This window comes from Zalophus californianus, chromosome 17 (assembly GCF_009762305.2).
Source record: "Zalophus californianus isolate mZalCal1 chromosome 17, mZalCal1.pri.v2, whole genome shotgun sequence".
In the NCBI taxonomy this organism is placed as follows: Eukaryota; Metazoa; Chordata; class Mammalia; order Carnivora; family Otariidae; genus Zalophus; species Zalophus californianus.
This window is the reverse complement of record NC_045611.1, coordinates 45,869,156-45,881,700: the sequence shown is the minus strand read 5'-3', so window position 1 is coordinate 45,881,700 and position 12,545 is coordinate 45,869,156. Positions and strand designations below refer to the sequence as shown.

Sequence of the window (12,545 nt, the reverse complement as noted above, 5' to 3'; positions counted from 1 at the left end):
TGCATATTCTCAGGCCCCGCTCTTACCTACTGAATCAGAAACTCCGAGCGGGATCCTGTAGTCTATGCTCTATGGCCCTCCAGGGGCTGGAAGGCTAACCTGTGATCTTTCAGACCTCCTCGCGACACCGCTTGCTCAAAGGGCTCTGGGAAAGCTTTTGCTTTCTCCAGAGAAAGGGAGCTACAAGAAGCAATCTTCCTCTGTTCTCTAGCTCCATGCCCCCCACAGGCACCACGGCCATGTCAGACGAGGAAGCCGCAGCCAGTATGATAAGAATGGTGACACAGGAAGACCTGGGGTCCAGGCCTTGAGGCCCTCCCTGAGCTGCTGTCCTAGCCTGGCTCTGCCCTCCGGGAAACCTCTCTTTGTTTAAGCCACTGTGGGTCAGATGTCCTGTTACCATCAGCCAAATGCACTCCTAACACATTCAGTTACCCTCAGAAAGCATAAAACCACTAGTCTCAAGCAAAGAGAGAAGGAAAGAGAGAAGGAAAGAGAGACAGAGGGTCAGAGCGAACCACAGACAGATGAAGCAGACAGCCAGGGGTTTCTTTCCTTCCACGCAGGGTACCTCAGGGCTGAACGATGGGCAGTAGTGGGTGGTCCACGAGCCTCCCGACTTCGGAAGTAAACTAGTGTGTAAGCACATCCATCTGCGAGCCTGTATCTATGGAGGGGAACCCCACTGTCGGGACTGCGGGGGGATGCAGACGGTGGTCAGAGCTCCCCGAAGGACTTGGGTAAGGAGCAGTGGCTTACCTAGGCTGCCTGGGCGGGTCGCGGCTCCCCCCTGCCAGGCCCGTCGGGGTGCTGGAGCCTGAGGAGTACAACTTCGGGCGGTAGCCCTTGGTCTGGCCAGCAATTGCAGGGGCCGGCGAGACCTCCCGCCGTCTGTCTGCATGGTGGGACCGCCCAGCGGCCTCCCGTCCGCCCCCACAGAGGCCCATGCTTCCCGGGGGCTTGTGCGGCTTGGCCTGCCGAGGCACCTTGGCCAGGGACACGCAGCTGGGGCTGGAGGTGTAGAGGGTGGTGTCGATGCCACTGTCGCTGGAGCCACCCTTGGAGAGGGGGTCTTGCTCTGGCTCCAGGGGGTCCAGGGGGTCCAACCAGCGGTCGTCGCTGTGGTTGCTGGATGCGTTGCTGGAGAGGGTGTTGCTGCTGGAGTGACTGGAGTACGGAGGCTCCCCCTGGAAGGCGAGACAAGTGTGTCATCCTAGACTCCATAGCCGGGGCATGGACCTCCCCTCCTGGTGTCCTCTCCACACCTAAGCTCTGGCTCCCTCACTTCTTGGCCATGGTAACTTGGGTGAGTGATATAGCTCTCCCGTGCCTCAGTTTCCACATCTGTAAAGCTGGATGGGTGATAACCCCGCCTCATGGGGCTGCTCAGAGGGATACACAACCTTACACGTGCAAGGTGCCGCCCATAGCGGAAGCTCAACGCATACAGAGCTGTGCTCCTGGCCTTCCCTCCCGGATCCGCTTCTTCCCCGCCTCAGTAAAGGCACCTCCATCCTGTCAGCCGCCCCATGAGAGAGTCCTGGAGTCACCCTGGACCCTGCTTCTGCTCTCACACTGATGTCCAGCCCCACAGCAAATCCAGTGGCCTGCACCTTCAAAGGGGACCCAGGACCTGCCACTTCTGGTCCTCCACGGCTCTAGCCTGGGCCTGTCCACCACCAACCACCTCCCACTTCACCACGGCAACAACCTCCCCCCTGGTCCTCTGGCTCCCAGTTTGTTCCCTATATGCAGCCAGAGGGAGGCTGTGAACATTTCATGCACCATTTCACGTCCCTTCCCTGCTTAGAACCTTCCCGTGGTTCATCTCACTCGCGGGAAAAGCCAGAGTCCTCCCTGAGGCTCTGTGCAGTCTGGCCCCATGTTCTGGCCTCTAACTTCATCTGCCTGCTCCCGCCTGATCATTCTGCTGCAGCCCAACAGGCCTCCTTGCTGTCCTCTGCGTGGGTCAGGCCTACCCCCACCTCAGGGCTTTGGCACTTGCTGCTCTTTCCTCCTGGAAGGCTCTCCCCTCAGGTGTGTTCATGGACTGTCCCCTACTTCACTCAGGGCTTCAGTCCCCTCCCCAGAGGCCCCCACTGACCACCTCACCCTAAAGTAGCAGCGCCTGATGCTCTCTCTTCCCTGAACTGGACTTTGGGTTTCTTTCACAGCAAAGACCAGTTCCTGGTGTTACAGAATGTGTGTGTTCATCTGCTTCCTGCTTGGTGCCCCCATTGGGATGTCAGCTTTGTGAGCACAGGGGCTCATCTGTCCCCTCCACCACTGTGGTCCCAGGGCCTGGCACGTGGTAAGTGCCCATCAAACTCCTGCTGAATGAAGGGATGCAGAAAGGCTGCCGAGTGCTCACCAAAACCACCTCCTTTTCCTGGGCACACCAGACTACGTTTCCCAGTCTCCCCTGCACTGCGGTGTGGCCACATGATGGAGTTTTCATACGCAATGGCCAATGTGATAGAAGTGGAAATGATTTATGCCATTTCCAGGCCTGGGCCATAGAGGCTTCCCAGCCCATTCTCTCTTGCTTCCACCCCAATCAGCTGGAAAGAGGCGGGGACCTAGCAGAGGGCTTTGAGGCCCTAAGGGACAGCGAGCCTGGGTTCCAGAATCACCATGTGGAAAGAGGCTCACTGGCTGGTTCCAGACCAAGCAGTTACAGCCCCTCTGCTAGAGCGGAGGAGGCGAAGGTGGAGGACGTGCTCACGTGTGGCTTTCAGAGGCCCACACCCTGATGGAACTGGCCAGCCCACAGCTGTCAGGGAGGCAAGGCAGCCGGCTCCTGAGGCCCTGGATCCCCAGGATTAGGCAGGCGGGGCCAAGACTCACTTTGGAATGCCTGTTGGGGGAATCTGTGCCTGCCGCGTCCTGCCTGGAGGCGTGCTTGCTCCCACTGCTTCCAGCCATGGCTGAGAGCCGGGCCTGGGCGGGCACATGCCACAAAGGCTCTGCAGGAAGACAGGAGACACATCAGTGGTTAGAGGTGACGCAGGCCTGGCCCAAGTCCACCTGAGGAATCTGGCCCTAAAAATGGTCCCACCCCTCTGCTCAGCTCACACAGGACCATGACCCCATCAACTTACGTCTTGGGGTAGAACAACACTCAGTAATATTTACTAGGCACTTCGTATGTGCCAGACATTATCCTAGTGCTTTACATGGGTTAATTCGTTGAAGCCTTAGGACCCCTCCATCATCACCCCCAGAGAAGGTTGAGCACATTTTCATCCTTACTGGCCATTTGAATTTTCTATTTTGTAAATTACCTGTTCATTTCCTTTTCCTGTTTTTCCATGGGATTGATGTCTTTTATCTTATCAGCGAGTAGCGTTCTTTATGTACACAAGGTAGCAATCCTTTGCTGGCTAAAGGTGCTAACTTATTTTATTAAACCAAAATGGAATCACACACAGCCTTTTCCTACAATGTGACTTTTCACTTTATGTTATACTCACACTTGCTTTTTACTTTATAGCATCATAGTACATCGTCACATAACTGAACATAAAGTTACCTTGTTTTGCACAGCTGTATAGCATTCCATTATGTGAATGGATGTCACTTTTTAAACCAGTTTCCTACTCATGGACATTTAGGTTACTTTTAATTCTTCCTTACGACAATGTTTGCGTGGCTTTCCCTCTACGTGCAGCCTTGAGCAAGCGTGGGATTGTGTTGGGACAGAACTCCACAAGTGGAGTTGCTGTTGGAACCAGGTAGGATAGGTTTAAAATTGGGACAGCTGGTGTGGGTGTAAATGAGTCTACATTTCCAGGTAGTCAATGTGCTTCAACTCAGCAACTGACCTTAAAAAAAAAAAAAAAATGTACAGCTCCAAGGGAGGACTAGTTAATATCTACCAAACACAAATGCACTGACAGAGGACAGAGGACTGGAACCCTGGTGGTATAACCCCAGGACCCACACTTTTGATCACTGCTGTATTGAAATTAATGATAATAAAGATGACTATTAAGCACATGACCTGTGTTAGGTAATATCAGAACTGCCTTGCACACATTACCTTGCCAAGTCCTCCCAATGATACTGCGAGGTGGATATTACACGACTTCCAAAAGATGAAGAATGTCAAGACTCAGAGAGGTTAAGTATCTGGTCCAACGTCACACAGAAAGGGCCTCAGACTTGTGCTGTCCACCTCTGCACCCTCTCTCTCTGTTTCCCCAACAGGGAACAACACTAGCAACAGTGGAGAGTATGTGTTTGCAAAACAGGAATCATCATTCTCTTAATGATGGGCTGGGTCCTGTGCTGAGAGGGATGGGCAGGGGTGATCTCACTGGACCTTCATACTACGCAGGAAGGAGAGACAGGATGTCCACCGCAGAGGAGGGACCTGAAGCTGGGACAAATGAGGTCACCACCGAGGTCATGTGGCTGACTCTGAACTTCCCACAGGGCCTGTTGGAGCTGTTCAAGACCATAGGCTGCTGCCTCCAGGGCAGCCCCAGTACACTGTGGGTCCCTGTTCCTGCCAGGGAAGGTTCCTGCTTTGGGTGCACTGGGCGGGGCACTCAGGGCCACCGCAGAGAAAAGCCTGGTTGGCACAGTCAAGGGTGTCCTGTCCATGTGGTGGTGGGGAGGCTGCCCACTTCGTCTACCTATTCTACCTCTGGAGAGCCTCCCACGGGCCCGGCAGGTACTGGTTTCCTGGGAGGTGGCCAGATCATTCTGGAGACCACGTTTCTGCAGAAAGCCAAGCCTGCAGCAGCCGCATCCACCCTCAACTACCACCTATAACATTAGTGACTCCCATCTTTCCATCTCTGGCCAGACCTCTCCTGACTTCAGACTCGTATACGTGGCTGCCTCCCAACGCCCCCTGCTGAACAAGGCCAAAGCCAACTCCTTATCTCCCCCCAAATCTGCATCGCTCACTGTCTCTCCTACTCAATCCACGTGGCTCCACAGTATCACCCTTGCCTCCTGTCTCCCATATCCACATAGAGGATCAGGAAATCCTGTCAACTCTACCTTCCAACGACCGTATTTAGAACCTGCCCATCTCCCTCACCTGCATCCCTGCCCTACAAGAATCTGTAGCCAGAAGGCCCCTGTAAACACCTGAGTCAGGTCCCATCCCTCATCTGCTCAGAAGGACCGAGCTCCTGTCCCACTTTGAGCAAAGGACAAAGTGCCCCCACAGGCTCTGGCCCCGTCACCTCCCTGACTTCAGCCTCCGCCACCTCTCCAGCGGCCTCCTACACACAGCTGCTACCTCAGTATACTTGACTATTCTCTTTCCCCGGAATGTTCTCCTCCCAGCGGACTCCTTCGCATTTTTCCAGCCTCGCCTGAAATGTGATTTGCTCAGAGATTCCCCCGAAACCTGTTCATCTCTCTCAGCACTGTGTTATAGTTTCCACTTGTTACTCAGCCTTCATGGTGCTCATTTATCACTGTATGCCGGTCTGTTGTCCATCTCTCCACCAGCCTGTCGGCTTCAAGAAGGCAGGGAACGTCACTATCTGGCTCCCACTGTGTGTCCTGGTGTTTACCATTAGCGACATGTCAAATGAATGGAGGGATGAAGGGCCAGATTCCTTTCCTCCTGGGCTGCCCCAGGGTCCTCGGCTCTGCCCTTCGCAGGCCCCGATACTGAGCCCTTCACTGGTTCTCTGGACCAGCCCCTGGTGACCTCTTGGCTCACCTGCTGGAATGATCTCCCTTGTCATGCGACAGACGTGCATTTGGCTGACTCGGGGCAGCTGGTGACTCAGGGGCCACCTTCCCAACCTGGGTGTTCTGAAGCTTGAGAAATGCTCACGCCCGGCAGGTGAGGGGCTGGGGGTGGTGTCTGTGGACACTGGGGGCTGAGGGGTTCTAGCAGCCAACAGGTCTTGGTTCCATCTCAATCATGCCTCTCACCAGCAGGGACCTCGGACCAGTGACAACCTTCCTGGGCCTCATCTTCCTCATTTCTAAAACAGGGCCGTCAAAAGTGCCCACTCTGTCACATTTCTGAGATGATTAAATAAGAGGGCATGGGGAGTATCTAGTACAGCACTGGGCATGTAACACGTGCACAGAATCATACTGCTGGTCCCAGGATTACTATCATCTGATCTGGGCGATTCTCCACGTCTGTCATGGTGTCTGATTCTCCCCACCGTGAACTATCTTGTCTCTGTGTCTTGAGCAAATTCTAGGCTTCAGGACGATTTCTAAACAGATTGCCCTGATTTCTGTGGGGGGGGGGGGGCTGGTGTTAAGTCAACTTGTAACAGAGTCCCAAGGAAGTAAGGGGGAACCAAGCTTGAGGAAAGGAGAGAGAAGGGAAGGACAATGGGGAGTTTCCGTGACACCCTATTTGGGTGAACACTGGAAAAATGTCCTCCCCGTTTTACACTTTGGTGTCATGAGATCTCCAAACAACGCTTTTCTTTTTCTGAACGGGGCGGGGAGAAAGAGATGCAGATCTGTGTGTGTTGCAGCAGAGAGCGCAGAGGGAGGGCAGGGGCAGGCAGGGCTGTGCAGAGGAGGGAAGCCAGCCATGTCTGGAGGCCCCAGGGGCAGCAGAAGGGAGAGCGAGGTCGGGAGGGTGACCTGCTTGCCCGAAGTTCAACCATTTTCCCTGGTTTAAGGGAACCACGGGGGTTGGGGTGCCAAGGAATTCCCAGGCCACTAATCCTGGGACATGCAAGCTCTTCCCTGCCCCACTGTGCCTGAGGGAGCTGGTGACGTGCTGACGTGGTCATTCCCTGGAGCTGCCTGGAAATTCTTGAACATCTAAAAGGACAGCTCCATGTCTCCCTCCTCCAAATGTCAATGCTCTCTGACACTTCATTTGTTTTCTTTCTTTTGAACCCACCCAAACATCTAGTAGTTCTCAGGCTTCGGAGGGGCTACAAGTTTGTTGTGTGAAATTATATGTCAAATATTCATCTAAGTGTACATGCTCATGATTAATCATCATACAGAGAATAAACAGAGGAGAAGATGCTCAGTCTCATCAGGCACCAGAAAAATGCACATTAAAACTGCAAGGCGATGCCCCTAGGCGCTCACTTCTAGAATGACCGAAGTGAAACGGTGGGTGAGGACACGAGGCAACTAGAGTGCTCCTCTGTCACTGGCAGGAGTGTGACATGGTTTGTCACCCAGGGAAAAGGTGTGGCAGCTTCTTACAAAGTTCAACACGTGACCCAGCCATTCCATTCCCAGGCAGACACGCTACCGAAGTGTGAGCGTGTGCTCAGCACAGGAAGGTACGAGAATATTCCCAACAGCACTATTCTACGCCATCCCTAACTGGAAACTACCCAAATATCCATCAACGCCAGAACGGAGTAATACATCGTGGGTCATTCATACAGTGCAACATGCCTCAGAAACTGCACTGCTCCGTATGACCATGTGGCCGATGCTCAAGAGGGCGATCCTGAGCAACAGAAGCCAGACACGCACACATGATGCATGTAGCCCGCAGGGGTCTGCTTCGTATACATCAAATGCAGAACGAGGCAGAACTAAGTCTGGCTGTGAGAAGCAGGGCAGGGGGGCCTCTGGGGGCGCTGACTGGCAGGAGCCCAGGGGGATTCTAGAGGCTGGCCGTGTTTGGCCTCTCACCCCGGGTGTGGGGCGTGGGGCATTCACTCCGAGATAGGTTGTCACTCCAGACACTCAGGATCTGGGCTCTGCCCTCGGCATCGGCTGTACATCCACAGCAGTGGGAAGAGAGCACCGGAGGGATTATGTAAGGAAAAGCCTCAGAACACAGTTGGTTCTGCTCCCCTGACGGCATAGCTTTTGGTCCATTTTCAGCTGTTTCCCCGGGAGGTCGCCACCCCCACATCACACATCTGGACGCTGGCTCTCGAGGGAGTGCCATCTGCTGATGCCCTGTCTGGATGGAGGAGGATCAGGCTCACTGGTCCCTGCTGCTGTCTTGGGTGACCTCCCTCATCTCGTGTGTGGCTCCAACAGCTTCCTTTTAGGTTCTACCCATTGCCAACAGGAGGAGATGTGTCACCTGGCGGATTAGAAGAGCTCCTGTGGGGCAAGGCGGGCGGGCGGGCACAGCCGGCCTTGGGGAGGCCCTACCTGGCTTCTGACGCTCCATGGTGCTCTCCTGGCTGGTCAGGCCGCCCGAGGAGGAGTCGCTGGACATCCCATCGTGGCTGAAGTGGGGATCAAAAGACAGCAGTGGGTGTGGGGCGGCTGCATACCTGCAGGGGAGTGGGAGGCAAGCACAGGGTGAGGGGCTGGTGTGACAAAAACCACCTGAGTCGGAGACTTGCTCACTGGTGGGTTTTAAATACACTGGAGGCTTCGCGAGGAGGGGAGGCTAGATGAGTAATCTTGGAAACGTGCTATTAGCGGAGGGTCAGGAATGAGTCTTGCCTGGGAAGCACGCCAGGGAGTGCAGGGCCATGCAGGGTCCTCCAGGGAAGGCGGGGCAGAAGCCACTAGGGTGGAGGCCCTACCCATAGGTTCCTCAGGGGTCTTGTTTCTTGGCCGTGAAACGGGGTGAGCTATTGTTAGCAGCCCCACTTTCCAGGCCTGTCTCAGGGCTAAAGCAACTGTAGGTACAGGGGGCCTGGCCTCTTTCTCAGCCAGGGACAGTCCCTTCCTCGCCCTGAGCTGCAGTTTCCCTCAACTGTCAAGAGGCGATCGCAGTAGGCCTTTCCTCAAAAGACCGACTGATGTCCTGTGTCCCCCACACATGGCCTGAGGCTGACGCACACACAGCTGTGACAACGTGCCAACAGGCCAGAACTCTGTGCCTGTCCCCCTGTGGGAGGAAGGAGCTGCAGGAGAGAAGCTATATGCTCAGGCTCCAGAATGAGGCAGAGCGGGCCTCAAAGCCCAGTGCCATCCCTTACTAGCTCTGTGACCTTGGTCAGGCGAGTGCTCGTTAGTCTGAGCTGCAGTTTCCCCATCTGAAAAATGGGATAATGACATTTTCTACTTCACAGGGTTGCAGGGTGGATGAAATACCAAAGTTATCTCCTGGACAGAGATTCTCCTGGAGGCTGGCTCTGTACACTCGCAGGGAGGGCTGAGATCTAGGGAAGGAAACGGCAGAAGGCTTTTCCTGTGGCCTCACGTCCTAGGGGCACTGGTTCTACACCCTGGAGTGAATCCTTAGGGCGCCTCCAATGTCCATTCCGCCTCAGATCAGAGCCAGTCATGACTGAAACCCTTCTCCCCGCCTGGGGTTGGTTCAGGACAAAGGACACAATTCTGGCTAATGTGACGTGAAAGGATGTGAGAGTTATAAAGACTCTCAGAAAACACGGCTGGCCCTCCCCTTGGCAAGCGCACAGCAGGACTGGGGTCTGGGCCTGGTCTTGTCAATGAGCTGTGAAGGAAGTGACCCCGGCAGCCGGGGTCCCCAGGGGTCCCCTGCCAACCAGCAGTGGAGCTGTAGTGTGGGTGCGAGATACACCTTGGCTGATTTAAGTCACTGACATTTTTGGGTGTTTGTGACCGACACGGGGGAAGTGTGCTGAGGAGGGCTTCCGGGAAAAGTCTCCCGGTTCCTCAGAGACATGACGAGGAAGGATGGCTGCTCTCCTTCACCTAGGTATTGCTGGGTCCAGACAGAACACCACGAGCTGTTGTCACCCTCTTGCTACCAGCCTGAGGATGAGACTGACGCTGAGGGCAGAAGACAAGAGGTGGGCGGGACGGGGGCCTTGATACTGTGGCCGAAATGCTGGATTCATCCTGCCCGGAGCCTGACCTACTTTTTTTTTTTTTTTTTTTAAAGATTTTATTTATTTATTTGATGGTGAGAGGGAGACACAGTGAGAGAGGGAACACAAGCAGGGGGAGTGGGAGAGGGAGAAGCAGGCTTCCTGCAGAGCAGGGAGCCCGATGCGGGACTCGATCCCAGGACCCAGAGATCAAGACCTGAGCGGAAGGCAGACGCTTAACCGACTGAGCCACCCAGGCGCCCCGAGCCTGACCTCCTTCTGAGACTCCTTTTCTGTGGGAGAACACATTCCTACAGTGTTTGAGCCAGCCCAATTTCAGTTACTTGCAGCCAGAAGCGCCCCACTGACACAGGCCCCGTACTTGGGAAGACTTAATTGAGTCCCCATTAATAGAGCTGATTTTGTGATTTTCCCATTTGGTTCCTTTTGTCTATACTTGCAACTCCAGGGTCGTCCTGCCAGCCTAAAGCCACAGCTATTTCTGGAAAGACTAACTCTGAACCCCTAGGCTTCACCACCTCCCGGGCAGCAGAGGGGTTGCTCCGGAGGAGAAACTCTGTTTCTACCCATCTGCCAAGAGAACACATATTCTCCCCACCTGCCCAAACCCTGACCTCTAATTCCTCCAGGGAAGGAAGACAGGGCCGAAACAAGAAAAAGCAAACAATCTGCAATACTGACTTATCGGTCAGCCAACTGCGTGGTATAATGCGGCTCCACCACGGCGGGAAACTGAAGTGTTGACGTGTTTATTCCATTTTCTCAAGATGTCTGTATCAAATCCCGAGTGCTGAAGGACAACGTCAGTGGCCGCTGGGGTCAGCCAGAGGAAAGAGAAAGGTCTGAGTGGAGGCTCCCGCAGTCTCTACTCCCTGCTTCTGCCTCGGTAACGGAACCCCGGCCGTATCCGGGGCCGCAATGTAACTGGTTAACAGACTGCATTTCCAGGCTGTCTTGCAGTTCTGGCCAATGAGATAAGAGCGTCGCATGTGACTTCCAGGAAATCTCTGGAAGTGTGCTGTAGGTGCCTTTGCCTCATCTCCTCCTTAAGGCTGAAGCTCCAGCAGCCACCTTAAGACCGGGAGGCAAGAGGCCACAGTTGGCGGGGCATGGGTGAGGGGGAGCCGGGGTCTCTGACAACATAGGGGAAAGAAAGAAACTGTCTTGTCTGAGTCACTGTTTTCTCTCTCAGGCAGCTAAACCTAATCCTAACTGACAGACTGTAGCTGGAAGTGTTTCAGCAGGCTTCACCGCTCAGCTACTGTTCTCCATGAAGACGACCTGTATTTTGTGCAGTCGCATAATTCTCGAACGAACCTTGTTAGCCTGATGTAATAAACTGACTGGTGTATGCTGCCCATTCTTTGGGGGTGCAGATCACGGCCAAGGCCTGATCAAGCCGACTGGAAATCTGGACCTGCTGGTCTCTTAGCATGCACGGCTCTGGGCAAAAATCCCCAGAAGAAGTGAAGACCAGCGCTGTCGTCAAGCTCATCTGAGAAATGTTAATGTCTTCTATCTTTTCTTGGAAGATGACATCACGTTAGAGATAAGGGGTTTGGGTTTCGGTGAGAAACTCACTGTAGTTTCAGGCATCGTCAGGCAGAAGCTGCCGCGCTGACTGACCCAGGGAGGCAGGGAGGGAGCGCCTGCAGGGAGTGTCAGCAGGGTCTGGCTGCCGGGATGTTGGCTTTGAGCCTAGTATTTTCCTCTATGGCCACAGAGGAAAGTACCAAGACAGACGTGAATGTGGGCAAGAGCCTCTCCGGAGGGGAGTGCTCCAGCCTGCTCTGCCAGTCTCCTACATGGACTGATGGCACAACGCATGGGTGAATTCCCAGATGACCAGGGAGAGGGTGGATGGACGATGTAGCCATGACTGGCCACCAGGCCAACAACCATCAACCTTCCTGGTCTCTGCTGGTGAAGCCCAGGTTTTGCAGTGGCGGCCATCGCTCAGCCGCGTGACTTGAGTAAATCCTGACAGTTGCAGACAGTCGTGTGGGTCCATTGTGACCCGCCAGGGGTTGGTTGAGGGGTAGGCAAAATGACTTGGCTCCTTTACTCTTAAAAATGTAGAGAAGCTCTTCCCTCCTTTTCTGCAGGGCACTGATTCTGCCTGGGGCCCCAAGAGCTATCATGGGTCACAAGTAGAGCCAGGTCCCTCAGGATTTCCCTGGAGAAGCCACCCCACCTGTGGACCTACTATGTGATGATATATGTCCTTAGTGCCTCATGCCTTCTCGAGTTAGGTTTTCTGTCACCTGCGGTCAAATGCCTCCTCACCAACGTACCACTCTTTATGGAGCTGGCAGAGAAAAACGGGAAAAAAAGAAAAAGAAAAAGAAAAAAAAGCCAGCCAGGGGGTCTGGTGAGCAAATGTCTAGGGTCTAGTCCAGCCCTGTAGGCTTGCTGAGCTGGGCACACTACTCTGTCCTACGCTCCATGCGAAGTCTGGTGGTCTGCTCGCTTTGCGAACAAGGGTGGTCAACTCCTGAGGATGGGGACAGCATCCGACAGCATCCACCAGCCTCCGTCCCCCAGCCGCCAGGACAGGTGCTGCATGGGGCAGTAATGGTCATCAAGGTTAAGGAGCACTTACTGTGTGCCAGGCACTGTTCTGAATGCTCTAGAGGGTTTTCCTCCATGAAGATTCTCAGTGCTGCTGAGGGATAGACATTTTACATGGGAGCAAACTCGAGGTGCAGAGAGGTAAAGCCACTGGCCCACACTCACGGGGCTGATAAAGGGAAGGCCATCTTACCACCTCGTCTCCCAGTGAATCTAAGATGGGCCTCGGACAAATTCTGAGCATACGGGCCCCCACAATCCTAAAAGCTTGAT

General features: G+C 54.4%; 1 protein-coding gene across 8 annotated transcripts in view; it reads right to left on the bottom strand.

The window, feature by feature from the left end:
• The window catches only part of SIPA1L3 (signal induced proliferation associated 1 like 3), a 222,849-nt gene that overhangs the window by 35,648 nt on the left and 174,656 nt on the right, over positions 1-12,545 (bottom strand). For all 8 annotated transcript variants that reach the window (XR_003524109.2, XM_027618206.2, XM_027618207.2 and 5 more), the window contains 3 exons: positions 8,083-8,207; positions 2,848-2,966; positions 760-1,187 (listed from right to left, as the gene is read on the bottom strand). Coding sequence is in view for 7 of the 8 variants with exons in the window: in XM_027618206.2 (XP_027474007.2) it covers positions 760-1,187; positions 2,848-2,966; positions 8,083-8,207 (672 nt within the window). In the remaining variant the exon portion in view is untranslated. The remainder of the gene's footprint in view (positions 1-759; positions 1,188-2,847; positions 2,967-8,082; positions 8,208-12,545) is intronic.